This window comes from Thalassophryne amazonica, chromosome 11, assembly GCF_902500255.1.
Source record: "Thalassophryne amazonica chromosome 11, fThaAma1.1, whole genome shotgun sequence".
Classification (NCBI taxonomy): domain Eukaryota; kingdom Metazoa; phylum Chordata; class Actinopteri; order Batrachoidiformes; family Batrachoididae; genus Thalassophryne; species Thalassophryne amazonica.
Window position 1 is genome coordinate 78,673,210 of NC_047113.1, and position 14,765 is coordinate 78,687,974.

The window sequence follows — 14,765 nt, forward strand, 5'->3', positions numbered from 1 at the left end:
GGATAAGAACAGTATCCAAAATATCAACATAAACATGTGCATTTATTGATGATGTAATGACAGCCATCTCCCCAGTGCCTTTACCTGACATGCAGCCCCATATCATCAATGACTGTGGAAATTTACATGTTCTCTTCAGGCAGTCATCTTTATAAATCTCATTGGAACAGCACCAAACAAAAGTTCCAGCATCATCACCTTGCCCAGTGCAGATTCGAGATTCATCACTGAATAGGACTTTCATCCAGTCATCCACAGTCCATGATTGCTTTTCCTTAGCCCATTGTAACCTCGTTTTTTTCTGTTTAGGTGTTAATGATGGCTATCATTTAGCTTTACTGTATGTAAATCCCATTTCCTTTAGGCGGTTTCTTACAGTTCGGTCACAGACGTTGACTCCAGTTTCCTCCCATTCGTTCCTCATTTGTTTTGTTGTGCTTTTTCGATTTTTGAGACATATTGCTTTAAGTTTTCTGTCTTGACGCTTTGATGTCTTCCTTGGTCTACCAGTATGTTTTCCTTTAACAACCTTCCCATGTTGTTTGTATTTGGTCCAGAGTTTAGACACAGCTGACTGTGAACAACCAACATCTTTTGCAACATTGCGTGATGATTTACCCTCTTTTAAGAGTTTGATAATCCTCTCCTTTGTATCAATTGACATCTCTCGTGTTGGAGCCATGATTCATGTCAGTCCACTTGGTGCAACAGCTCTCCAAGGTGTGATCACTCCTTTTTAGATGCAGACTAACGAGCAGATCTGATGTGATGCAGGTGTTAGTTTTGGGGATGAAAATTTACAGGGTGATTCCATAATTTATCCCTCAGAATTGAGTGAGTCCATATTTTTTTCCCTCTGCTTGGTCTAAAAAAGTAACCGTTACTGACTGCCACAATTTTTTTTTCTTGATTTCTTATAGTGTTTCTTAAAGCCAGAAAGTTGCCATTTGAAATGACTTTAGTTTTGTGTCATGTCTGTGATCTGCTTTTTTTGTACAAAATTAAACAACTGAATGAACATCCTCCGAGGCCGGCGATTCCATAATTTTTGCCAGGGGTTGTATTTGCAGAGGAATCCTTCAAATCCGGTTACAAGCACCAACGTTTGACTGTGTATACCTTTTGGTACATATTTTAGAAAAATAACGTTATCCATTTAAATTTTCAATAGGGGGCCAAGTAGGCGTCAATTGAAAAATTGCCTAGGGGTCAAAAGAAGAGTTCCAATAATATTGAAAGCTATACCACATTATGTGTCTGATCACAAAGGTTCCAAAAAGGTATAGTTTGGACTATCTGTGACTGAATGTTCTGGAGTTAAGGGGCAAAAACAGCAAGAATGGTGACAAAGGGCAGTTTCAGTTTGTACAGGGGTCAAAAGTTAAAGTTGCTCCAATTATGGTAAAACATGATGCAAATTATTGGTTGAGTTAATAGGGTTTTAGGAAGGAATAGTTTGCACCATGTGTCATGCTTAGTTATCATGTTACGGGATAACATATGTCACATGTCATAGAATCCAGTGGATGTTGACATTGTTTGATCTTTACTTTGGAGACCAAACATTCAACACAGTCAGAACTATTACATTTGTTAATCCTATTAGTTCAACCAATAATTTGCACCACATTTTACCAAAACTGGAGCAACTTTAACTTTTGACCCCTGTACAAACTGAAATTGACCTTTGTCACCATTCTTGCTGTTTTTACCCCATAACTCCAGAACATTCAGTCACAAATAGTCCAAACTATACCTTTTTGGAATCATTATCATCAGATACATAATGTGGTATCACTTTCAATATGATTGGAACATTTTTTAATTTTGACACTGTGCAATTCTTCAATTGACCCCTACTGAAAATTCAAATGGCTAAAGTATACACAGTCAAATTTTGGTGCTTGTAACCAGATTTGAACTATTCTTACAGTTACCTGCTGTACTATTCTGATCTGTGACAGAGAAAGAACATCTTTGACCTCTGACCTCAACCTGACCTTTACCAATGGAAACATTGACTTTCATTGGTTGAAACTAGGACGAGTATAAAGGAGAGGAACATTCATTGGTTCTTCATTCTCAGCTTGTTTGTTTTTGGGACCTGATTTTCCCTGTGCACTCTGACCTTTGTGAAGGTTAAAGGTCAGGCATCACAAAGCAGTTTTACAGTCATCACAGTTCACCTGATGGTCAGTTTAGGCAGTTAAGGTTTTCTGCACAACATTTTGGCAAACCTGTGAGATACTGGGAGAATATAGTCTGGACAGATGAGACCACAACAGAACTCTTTGGACGCCATCATACACATCAGCCCAAAAACACCAGATCAACAGTGTGAAGGTGGAACATCATTGTGTGGGGCTGTTCTTCACTGACAGACTTCATATAACTGAAGGAAGGATGAAAAGAAAATTTACAGAGACATTCTTCATAAAAATCTACCAGGATGATGAAGATGTAACAAGGGTGGACAATGACCCCAAACACAGAGACAAGGAAACTCTCAGCTGGTTTCAGAGAATGAAAATAAAGATGCTAGAATGGTCAATCAGCCGACTGGAATCCAACAGAAAATCTATAGAAAGAACTAAAGGTCAGAATTCATAGAAGAGGTCCACGAACCTTCATGATCTGAAGACTGTTTGTGTGGAAGAATGGACCAAAATCACACCTGATCAATACATGTGACTAGTTTCTCCGGACAGGAGGCATCTAGAAGCTTCATTACCAACAAAGGTTTTTGTACCAAAGTATTAAATAAATTTCAGTGAGCGTGTTCAATACTTTGTCCCTGTGTCATTCCATTTTATTATACATAACTTCATTTCTGTACTTATTTGTGCTGGTTTCTTTGCATGTGTGGGTTAGTTGGTTTGTTACAGAAATCAGGTGAAATTTCACATCATTAGGACTTTTAGAAATATATTTACTGAAACAAAAGGTGACGTGTTCAATACTTATTTTACCTGCTGTGTGTATATTATATTTATATAGACTGTAAAATTTTATATTGGTCCAAACCTCAACACGTCATCAAACAGACACAAAACAACCATCAACATCAAACTTCACTCGGAACATCCACGGTTTTCTTACTTCCTGTGACTGTTACAGCACGTACAGGATTAATGTCGCCTGTCAGTGGGTCCACAAAACCTCCTGCAGTGTCGCTGTAAAATCTACTGAAACCTTGGGTTCTGACAGATCCGGGTGAGGACCAATGGACCTCCTGCTGTGGACCACGCTGGCATCTTCTTGCATACAAAATAACATCGAACAGGTCTACATTACCTGTGATGCCTTGTTTCTCGTCACAGGCTTGGGGTGGGCACTAGAGGCCACTGTTGCATGTTTTTAGCAGTGGCACCCTTTCTCAGAGTTGAAGAGGAAACTCCTGGTAACAACTCCTAATTTAGCCCCGGATGCAAAGAAAAGCTGACCATGAAATGGTGAATTATGAAATAAATTGAACCACTTCCTATCCAGGGTGGTTTGGTTCGCTTGTTGAGCCCAATCAAAGGGACACTCCATGACTCTGTGTCTTTTGGTGCCCTCTACAGGAAGTTAATGTCTCAGAGTGATGAGAAAAAAACTGACTTTTCATCAGACAGCCACAACTGAATGTCAACAACCTTTAGCTTTGTCTGAACTAAAGGTCTGTGACGTAAAGCAGAGACTTTGTGATGACATATACACTCAGCAGCAACAGTAAAGGTCTGTTCTGTGTCAGTGTAACAGAATGATATATTTTGTGATTTTACTGATCAGCAATGTTTTAATTTCACATCAGTGTATGTGGAGTATTGGCTCTAGTGCACCCTCTTCTGGCCAGGTTTAGAAGTAACAGATAAATGCCACTTGCAGGTGTGACATATTGCCAGTCTGTGCGAGACATTAATACACCACAAATATAGTGTATTCATGTCCACGGTATGGCCACCATACAAATATGGAAATGCACCGCCATCTAGATGTTTCAAGCAGTTTCATGTACTTCTTGAGTGGTGACTTGACGGTTAAAGAGGACCTATATCACTTCAAACGCAATTAACTGGCCGGTGACAGTCAGGTGGAGCTGAGCGTGGGGATGTGGATTTAGTGCTGATGTGGGTCAGAACCACCTGAAGGTCCCATGTTCAAGGGTTCCTGTGTACCTTCTTGTCTTTAAGAAGCACCAGCTTATGGTCTCTGATCTGGAAGGTTCTCTCTTGGAACTTATTGCCTTGTAGAAACTTTGGAGGCTCCTCGCGGCACTTCAACAAGCCGATCTTCATGACCTCACTCCTGTAGGCTGCTCAGAAGACAGAAGACAACATCATGTTGAGGACACCATCAGGCACCGGGTGGGTGTGGGCTTTCCACAAAACAAACAAACAAACAGTTTATTTGAATAGAGCCAAATCCCAACGCAGGTCATCTCAAAGCACTTCACAAGAGCAGGATCCAAAAGAGCAGAGCCAATGCAGCTGGAGGAGCACCAATAACAACACGAAACATCAACAGGAAGCAACACAAAATATAACCAACAGCAAAGAAAAACTTCAAAGAATTAAAACACGGAAGTACAAAAAGTACAAAACCAAAACATGACATCAGTGTCAGTTATAAGAAACAGAAAACAGAACAATTCTTCAATCTACATTTAAATGAGACCACAGGATCAGAATGTCTTAGCTGGCAAACCGTTCCATGAAAAAGGAAAGTCCCTGTGACCAGCTACCTTCTTCTTCACCCTCAGAACATACAACAAACCTGGATCCTGAGAACGGACAGCACAATCTGGTACATACGATTGTAAGCGCAACCACCAAACATGAGTCCATGAAGCATTTTATTTGTTAAAAACAAAACCTTAAAGTCAGACCTCATGTGATCAGGAAGCCAGTGAAGAGAGACCATAACTGGAGTAATAAGATCAACCTTTCCTCTCGTAGTTAAGCAGCATTCTGAACCAGCCGGAGACCTTTGATGCTCAAACGAGGTTAAAAAAAAAAAAAAAAAAAAAAAAAAATTACAATTGTTGATTCTCGACTAAATGAAGGCATGAATCAGTGTCTCTGCATCCTCCACCTCCACTGACAGCAAAGGTCAAATCCCTGCAATATTACACAAGTGAAAGAATCTCTCTAATGTGCAGACCAAAGGACAGTAAAGGGTCAAAGACCACCCCTAAAGTTTTGACCTTATTACTCTGTTGACACACATGCATCCAGTCTTAAAGATAAATGGTCAAACTCCTTTTGTGACTCAAGGGACCAATGATCATTAACTCTTGGCAGACATCAACAGCAACAAATTTTCTGGACATCCAATTTTTCTCAGATGCTAGACAATTCTCCATAGTCCCAATCTCAGAGGGATTATCAACATAAATCAGCATCTAAAGTTGGGTGTCATCGGCATAACAATGAAAAGTAATTCTGTCACTAGACAAATTTGTCGGAGAGGTGCAATAAACAGAGAAAACAACAAAGGGCCCAACACAGAACCCTGCGGGACCCCATAGTTTACTGGAACAAGTTTCAAAGTCATGTTGTTATACAGTGATGTTGTTATATGGGTGAAGAGACTCCATCTCAGACGAGTGTCTAAGCTCCGAAATGACGCATGCACAGTGGAGGCAGGGCGTGGGAGGCGGGCGGTAGAGCTGATTTCACTCTACAATAGAGTGTTTTTTACTCTATTTAGACTGGGATCAAATGTTATCCCAGCAGAGTAAATTTTACTCAGAAAAATTTACGGTGTGGAAGAGAGGAAGATGTCGATCTGGATCGTGTGTGGACCTGCTGATGGACCTACATGTCAGGATGTTAATTCCTTCTTTTCTAGGAACCTTCTTCACCACCAGGTACGCAGAGCTTGGGTTGGCCATTTCACACCACTGCAGCGCCTGTTCCAGGACCTTCTCTTTGGGGTGTAACGGCCGCTCTGAAAAACATCCACCATATACTGAAATTAAATTTAAAACAAGGCCAGGAAAAACTAGGTCTTCACGCTGACTTCAGGACCCAGTTTTTTAACTGGCAGATAGTTCCTGCAGTGTACAAACACACAAAAACTCACCCAGCTGTCCATCCTCGACAGCCTCAAATGTCATCCAAACATCTTTGTCTCCAGCCGGGACGTTTCTCAGATACAAAACCTGATTGGTTAGCTCTTCAGCACACATGGAGGGAGAAACCTGTAGAGGTCAAAGGGCACAAACTCTTCTCACATCACTCCTTTGTGTGAAGCCCCATTGGGGTCGGGTAGGCAACTGCAGCTGGTGTGTTTGACATTAACAGCCGATATGTTGACGTACTTTGAGAGTAATGCAGCAGTCTGGGATCTTCATCTCCAAATAGACCTCAATGATCAGATCACCTGCCTGAGAAAGCTGCAAAAAGACCACCCAAAGTCCATATCTCAGATTAACACGAATCCAATAAAATCATGAAGTTCAGTCACACCTGACCTAACATATTAATGCCAAAAAGCTCCAGAGATAACAAAAATACATTCTGATGGAATCTGTTCAATCCACAACAATGTATTCTGACACCACCAGAAGGAGCCAATGGACCTTCAAAGCAGCTGCTACTCCCTCAGTATGTCTGCCACTGGGGCCTTGAACAATTGGTAGGTCTAACCTCCCACCAAAATCTGGTGTCTTCAAGGTCTCTGAACTTCAGACATCACAGCCACTGCAATGGAGAGTTTCCAGTCTCCCTGGACAGCAGTGGATGAGGGTCAGCAGACAATCTGCAAGCACCTAAGGAACTTCTCCAGTGGTTTGGTCATGAAGACCCAAACAGCTTTTCACGAAATGTGTGCCATCCTCTGATGTAAAGTGGCAGAGTTACTCCAGCATGGTGTTAAAAGCACTTCTCCCACGCCAAGCTTTGAAATGTTTGACAGGAGCTTAAGAGCCAACTCACACCCAACCCCCAAAAGGGAACTGACTGCAGCCTGGAGGACCATGTACCGACCCGGGCGCAGTTTAAATGTTTTGTTCAGGGTATATGACGGTCTGAAGGAGAACAAAGGTCCAAGTCTTTAGGGTCCTGGTGCTTCCTGTCTGACTGTCTGGTTGTCAGACTTGGACTAACCCGTAACCTAAGGTGACAACTGGATGTCTCTGGTCCCAGGTCTCTATAGAGGATCTTTGGGTCTTGCTGGAATGAGTTTGTGTCCAATGAACGGTTACTTAGTGAGACTCAGATGAGGAGGATCACAGGACACTGTGAGGGAACATCAGACACCACATGTGGTCCATGTGGTGAGTTTCTCTGGAAGTGATCCAGGACACAGGTGCCTCAACACTGAGGCAAAAACATGCCCACATTTCACCTGGCTGCAGCAGATAAGTTGTTACTTTCAAGAGGTGGGGATGGACCAGTTGTCTGCCTGGGTGATTGACAAGCAGGACCCAAGGTGGTTCTGTAGTGCATGTTCCCAAAACCTGACCTGACACCATAGTAACCAAACTAAACACCATACAAACATCCTTCAGACGTATCTGCGGTCTTATTTTTAACCCAACATGCCTGTGTCCTGAACTTGCATTTGAGACAAAACCTGCAGAAGACTTTATCAGGAATAGAGACGGGTTTGAGCCTGAGGTCTCCTTCTTCAGAAGTTTCATCTTTTCTCCAGTTCTGCCCCTGTATTCTCAGACTTTAGTGAAAATCATCAGCTTTGGCTGATGGTGTCATCAGGTGGTGAATCAGCAGCTTCAGTCAACACTGCGCAACGTTACACCCATACAGGAACGTTTCTGTAGTTCTGACACTGATGCAAATAACCACTGACTGAAGCTGAAGATCTCCACTGAAACGTGTTTTAGCTTCAAATAGTGTGGTGACCAAACTGGACTTGTGAGACAGTTGTTTGAACCTGAGTGTCCTTCCAGGTGGTGATGAGGCTGATCTCCAGCTCGATCTGCGTCTGATGCTCCTCATCGATCTGAAACCGACCACATGGAAAATTAATCAAAGCTTCACTTTGATCTGAAACCATCAAACATGACGAGGAGTTTAACTCACGTCGAAGATGCACAGGTAATTGTCGATCAGATCTTCTACAATCTTCACCTCGTGCTCGCCCTTCCCGTCCGTCTGGAACAGACTGGGGGCGAAGAGCAGCGCCAGGTTCTTAGTGCACATCTGGTTCAGCCCGGCACACTTCTGGACCCTGATGGGGATGGAACAAGGAGTCAGACAAACGGGGAAAAGGAGGGTGGAGAGAGAGAGAGAGAAGACAGAAGAGATGGAGGCAAAAAAGGGGTTTCTGATGATCTGAAGCTCGGTTCTGATGGCGTAGACTCACCTGTACAGGTGACTGATGAGAGCCGCCAGAGTGGTTCTGTTGACTCGAGGTAAATTGCGGATGATCTCTTTGTAGCGGTCCAGTCTCTGCCTCTTTTGGGGGATTTCTGAGAAATAACAGAACCGAGCCACTTCATCAGAACCACACAGAATCTGCTGACGTTAAACCCAAACAAATATTTAAAGTCAATCAAACGTCTGGTGAGTTTGTCACAGACACACACAGTACCATCAGCACGATATTAACCCTCTGGGGTCCGAGGGCATTTTTTGGACAGTTCGCTCGCCTGGCATAAATGTTTTATTATTGCTGTTAACAGCTCTCCCTGCATCCCACAATCAAGTTTTATGTCTATTTTTCAGGATAACCTGTGCTTTCAGAATATATATGTTTTTGTTGTGTTTTATAAGTGTAATAAAGGTTTACAATCAAAAATAGGCAAGGAAAAAATAAAGTGAAAAATAATTTTCCACACATTTATTCAAAACACACAGCAAACTATAATAAACAATTGTTTTGACACTTTAGAAAGGTAATTTGAGGTCTTGTGTGAAAGACTATACAACAAAAAGATTCAAACAATAAACACAAACACAATATATACAAAATGGTCTATGCGTTTTGTTGTCCATTGATATGGTAAACAGTGCTTTACGCAGAGAAAGCAACAGAGTTATCCAGTAACATTCACATGCAAACTAGTGGAGCAATCCTGATTACACACTCTTTGTTTGAGCACGTGAGATTGTCATCAGAGACTCTCTGTCTGCTCTTGCTTTCACTGATCGCTGTACATAATGGCGCAGGGCACACTGAGTATGTACTAATAGTAGGTACTCACTGGAGCACCCAGGGGGCTATTCAAACGGGCCAACTAGTAACACATCACTCCAGAAAATGATCTTTGGCTTTTCACGTGAGGCAAATCTGCCCTACGATTGGATTTTGGAAAACCATGTGACGGTGAACTACGCAATTCCAATTGGACACTCACATTGCGCACATCATCACACAGCTTCTATGAGGAGTATAAAGATGGCCCATGGCTGGCTCGAAAGTCTGCGGAACTAACTTTTCAGCAAAAAAAAAAAGTAAGTTTCTATCTTATATCATTCAAAAGTTATTTTGAATGAAAAGCTTGGTCTTAGCCATCGTATACGACGACGTTAGCTCCAGAGGGTTAATGTCAGTGGGTCAGTAATCGTTTGGACACAGCAGAGACGAGAATTCGGCTTCTCTATCAACAGAAAAAATAAAAAAATTAAAAGAAAATCAGCTGGACCTTAATGTGGTTTGAAGCCATTTAAATCTTAAACCTGATCACAGCCGTCAGTCACACAAGAGGCTGCTGCAACAGCTCTCAGACAATCTGAGATTATTTCAGGGTCAGTGTTCAAAATATTTCACAAAGACTTCATCTTTATGAAGTTTGACATGAGTTCAGCTCACCGGCCAATCACAAGCCACTCTGATCCTGCTTCTTCACCTGAAAGAGGTCCCCCTGAAAGGAGGAAGAAGGTCCTGCTGAAAGGAGGAAGAAGGTCCCGCTGAAAGAGGACAGCGATCCTGCTGAAAGAGGACAGCGATCCCCGTGAAGGAGGTCCCTTATCAAATTTTCCTGTCACATAATCCAGCTTTATAAAGTCTCTCTCTGACTGACTTTATCACCATTTAACTCTTATATGAATGGTGATGTCACTGTGAATATTTATTAAAGTAGATCAAACATGTGACAGTATAACTGAGGCCAGAACAGACAGGTGCCTATTTTTGTGGCGCTCATTCCTTTAATATGCAGTGATGAATACTAATGATCTGTCAAAAGAAGCTTTTTCAGCAAGAAAACTATTTTGTGTTTGGTGAGGATTTGGGATCAATATGCATAATAAGTTTTTCCTGTTTGGTGCCAATTGGACAAGCACAACTGAAGTCCTCCCACTCACAAGAGAAACGTCTCACGACTGACTGACTGACTGTTAAGTAGAAGAGAACAGAATATAAACTTTATTGTCACTGCACATATATAAATACAACAAAACTTGTCCTCTGCATTTAACCATCCTAATTACAGTTAGACACAATCCAGCCACTAGGGGCAGTGTGCAGACACAGTCCGGCACCCGGGAGGTCCCCATGAAAGGAGGAAGGAGAAACCCCTGAAAGGAGACTCTGCCTTGCTCAGGGGCAGAGAAAGGAGCAGACCCTAAATAAACATGTTTTTGATTGTGGGAGGAAATCCACAAAGACACAGGGAGAACATGCAAACTCCACACAGAAAGGCCAGGAATTGATCCCATGAAATTCTTGCTGTGAGGCACCAGTGCTAACCACTAATCCACCGTGCTGTCCTGTGGAAAAAAAAGGGGAGTGTATCTTGCTTTATTTCTGAGTGAGTTTCACTGTTGCGGTGCAGATGTTCAGCACAGTATGCAAATCAAAACATTGTGGTGCACAGATGGTTGGTGCAAAGCAGGAACCAGATTGAAAGGTTCAGACTGTGAAGAAGCCTCAGACACAAACTCACTGGCGGCCTCCTGCCACAGTGGGTGAAAGTCAGCCATGAAGATTGGGTCATCGATCTCTCTGAAGAACCTCTTCAGGACGTCAGTCACATCCTCAATGAAATGGTCTCCGATACGCAGCTTGACATTTCGGGCGTCTTTCCGGAACTCTTCCATCAGCAGTTTGATTCTGGATTTGGCGCCGTTCTTCCTGTAGATCCCCTCGTGGCCCAAACCTGAAGAACAAACCCGTATGTCAGTAACACTTACGACGATCTCAGCCCCCCACTGACAGCGAGAGTTAGCACTCAGCCAGCGCACATCTTCAGAGACAAGAAGTCTTTTGAGAAGAGATCACGACCAGGCTCCCAGAGGTCACGACCCAGCTCCCAGAGGTCACCCGCCCTGAAAGTTCTCCACATCAACCTGCTGTAACCACCCACAGTTGACCAACGGTTCAAGTACGGCATTTTCTGGCTCCTGATTGGCTGAGCACATCTGACTTAGTCAATTAGTGGGTGAAGCAGGAAGTGTTTCAAAACATGTCGGACAGGTGACCTCTAGGAGCAGGTTGATGACCCCTGATTTAGAGGAACCGTCTAGAGAACCTTCATTCCTGCTGTTGGAAGTGGTGGCGTTTGTGCTCACCATACTGTGTGATGAAGGAAATGCAGCTGTCCACGATGATGGGAATGTCGTTTCTGCTCAGCTGCTGCTCGCGCAGCGCATTTCCCTTTCCACCGGCCGCTCGCTGGATGTCCGCGTGCCAGAGTGAAAAATCAGACTGCCCCACCCCCTGCAAATGAAGAGTCCTGAGAAGACCCGCAGCAGAGGAGGAGTTGGTTACTGTTCTTTCAGAAGAGGATGATCTCACTTTGAAATAGTCCAGTTGTGTATGTGAGGAAAAAGACACACAGAGATTTTATAAAAAAATCACACACTCCCAAAAAAATAAAAATATAGAAGATAAACTCTCTATTTCCTGCTGAACTTTTAATGTGAAATATCAACAAGAAGTACTGAATATCACTATTAGTCAGTTCTGGGAGAGCGACGGTGTCATGCATTGCCACATCCACCACTACACAGAACTCTGTCAGGTCCTGGATGACAACCACCCAGGCAGACAATGGATCCATCCCCCCAATCTGCTGTAATCTGGTGAGACGCACAGCGCGTCCTTGGCCAGGTGAGACACAGAATGCGTCCTTGGCCGGGTGAGACGCACAGTGGGGGAAATAAGTATTAGATCCATTATCAATTTGGCAGGTTTTTCCACCTACAAAGAATGTTGAGGTCTGTAATTTTTATCGTAGGTACACTTCAACTGTGAAAGCGAGAATCTAAACCAAAAAAAAAAAAATCCAGAAAATCACATTGTATGATTTTTAAAAAAATTATTTGCATTTTATTGCATGAAATAAGTATTTGATCACCTACCAACAGCAAGAATTCTGGCTCTCACAGACCTGTTAGTTTGTCTTTAAGAGGCCCTCTTATTCTGCACTCTTTACCTGTATTAATTGCACCTGTTTGAACTTGTTACCTGTATAAAAGACACCTGTTCACACACTCAGTCAATCACACTCCAACCTGTCCACCATAGCCAAGACCAAAGAGCTGTCTAAGGACACCAGGGACAAAATTGTAGACCTGCACAAGGCTGGGATGGACTACAGGACAACAGGCAAGCAGCTTGGTGAGAAGACAACAACTGTTATGATTATTTATTAGAAAGTGGAAGAAACACAAGATGACTGTCAATCTCCCTCAGTCTTGGATTCCATGCAAGATCTCACCTCGTGGGGTAAGGATGATTCTGAAAAGTCCAGAACAACACAGGAGGACCTGGTCACTGACCTGACCAGAGCTGGGACCACAGTCACAAAGATTACATTAGTAACACATGATGCTGAGTAACACACGATGCTGTCATGGTTTAAAATCCTGCAGGGCAGCAAGGTCCCCCTGCTCACACCAGCACATGTCCAGGTTTGAAGTTCACCAGTGACCATTTGGATGATCCAGAGGAGGCATGAGAGAAGGTCATGTGGTTGGATGAGACCAAAATAGAGCTTTTTGGAATCAACTCCACTTGCCGTGTTTGGAGGATGAGAACAACCCCAAGAAAACCGTCCCAACTGTGAAGCATGGGGGTGGAAACATCATGCTCTGGGGGTGCTCTTCTGCAAAGGGGACAGGATGACTGCACCATATTGAAGGGAGGATGGATGTTCAGTGCATCTTCAATGCTCAGTAAGAGCACTGAAGATGGGTCGTGGCTGGGTCTCCAGCATGACAATGACCCCAATCACACAGCCAGGGCAACTAAGGAGGGGTTCCGTAAGAAGCATTTCAAGGTCCTGGAGTGGCTGAGCCAGTCTCCAGACCTGAACTCAATAGTAAATCTTTGGTGGGAGCTGAAACCCCAAACCTGAAAGCTCTGGAGAAGATCTGTATGGCGGAGTGGACCAAAATCCCTGCTGCAGTGAGTGAAAACTTGGTCAAGAACTACAAAAAACGTCTGACCTCTGTAATGGCAGACAAGTGTTTCTGTACCAATTGTTAAGGTCTGTTTTTCTAGGGGATCAAATACTTATTTCATGCAATAAAATGCAAATTAATTATTTAAAAATCATACAATGGGATTTTCTTGATTTTTTTTTTTTTTAGATTCTGTCTCTCACAGTTGAAGTGAGCCTACAATAAAAATTACAGATCTCTACATTCTTTGTAAGTGGAAAAAAACTGAAAAATTGACAATGGATCAAATACTTACTTCCTCCACTGTAGACCGCATCATTGGCCAAGTGAGACTCAGAGCGCGTCCTTGGCTGGGTGAGATGCAGAGCGCGTCCTTGGCCGGGTGAGACGCACAGCGCGTCCTTGACTGAGGCATCTGCATGTTGGGTCATGACCAGAAAAAACACAGAATATGGTAGCTGACTAGAACTGCAATGTTCAATTACTAATCAATCATTAACTGATTGATTAAGTTAATGGACAACTATTTTGATAACTGCAGAGCAGTAGCTCATTGGATAAGGCACTGAGCTGCCAATATGTAGACCTGTGTTCAAATCCCTGTGTGTTTGGACAAGACACTTAATCTGCACAGTCTCAGTCCCCCCAGCTGTAAAGAGATACCAGCCTTGGCTGGGGAAGTAACTTGCATCTGACTGGCGTCCCATCCAGGAGGAGTCATAGACTTTCATCTGCTTGATGCACCAATCACCAATTTGAATGTGTCCAGAGAATCAGTCTGTTTTATCTCATCAGGCGGATTGTACAAGTGCACGGTAAGAGAAAATTCTGTAACCTGCTGACTTCTTTTTAACCTTTGGGACACACAGTAATCCTGCATCCTGAGAACTCAGAGCACAGGTCAGTACATAAGATTTAATTAAATCAGCCAGATAGGAGGTGCTAGTCCATAAACGATTTTATATATTAATAATTTATCTTCTCACCTTCCTTTTTCCACTAAAACCAGGATGTCCTTCTTCTCGTGGTTCTCAGTCTCTGAGGTAACACCTTTGAGACAAGTAGAACAGGATATGACATCACAAAAAAAAAAAAAAAACAAGAACATGGAAGCACAACAGTAAACAATGTCTGAGGTATCAGCGAGTAAATTGGCTGAGTCAAGCACGCTGTCATTTTACAGATTCAGTCACTTGTTTCTGCTGTCACACATGTCCTGGAAACCACGTGTGGACATGAGTCTAAGTGACATTTAGTCTGTCAAATGTATAAACATGGCTAACGGTGTAAAAAACTGTTTTATAAACTCCTGACTGATTCAATTATTAAAAAAAAAAACTAACACAGGGACAAACTACAGGACAAGCCAACATAACGTGTCTTCATAAGGTTTTGGACCATTGCTCTTCCCATGCTCCTTCAGAAGGATTCTAAAAGTCTGTGCAACTCTGCTAGGCGGAACTCAGTTCC

General features: G+C 42.8%; 1 protein-coding gene across 3 annotated transcripts in view; it reads right to left on the reverse strand.

The window, feature by feature from the left end:
• Window positions 1-14,765, reverse strand: part of arap3 (ArfGAP with RhoGAP domain, ankyrin repeat and PH domain 3) — an 87,631-nt gene that overhangs the window by 14,432 nt on the left and 58,434 nt on the right. For all 3 annotated transcript variants that reach the window (XM_034182251.1, XM_034182252.1, XM_034182250.1), the window contains 10 exons: window positions 14,282-14,345; window positions 11,460-11,623; window positions 10,835-11,047; window positions 8,311-8,416; window positions 8,028-8,175; window positions 7,879-7,947; window positions 6,305-6,379; window positions 6,067-6,184; window positions 5,803-5,931; window positions 4,158-4,294 (listed from right to left, as the gene is read on the reverse strand). In XM_034182251.1, coding sequence (XP_034038142.1) covers window positions 4,158-4,294; window positions 5,803-5,931; window positions 6,067-6,184; window positions 6,305-6,379; window positions 7,879-7,947; window positions 8,028-8,175; window positions 8,311-8,416; window positions 10,835-11,047; window positions 11,460-11,623; window positions 14,282-14,345 — 1,223 coding nt within the window. The remainder of the gene's footprint in view (window positions 1-4,157; window positions 4,295-5,802; window positions 5,932-6,066; window positions 6,185-6,304; window positions 6,380-7,878; window positions 7,948-8,027; window positions 8,176-8,310; window positions 8,417-10,834; window positions 11,048-11,459; window positions 11,624-14,281; window positions 14,346-14,765) is intronic.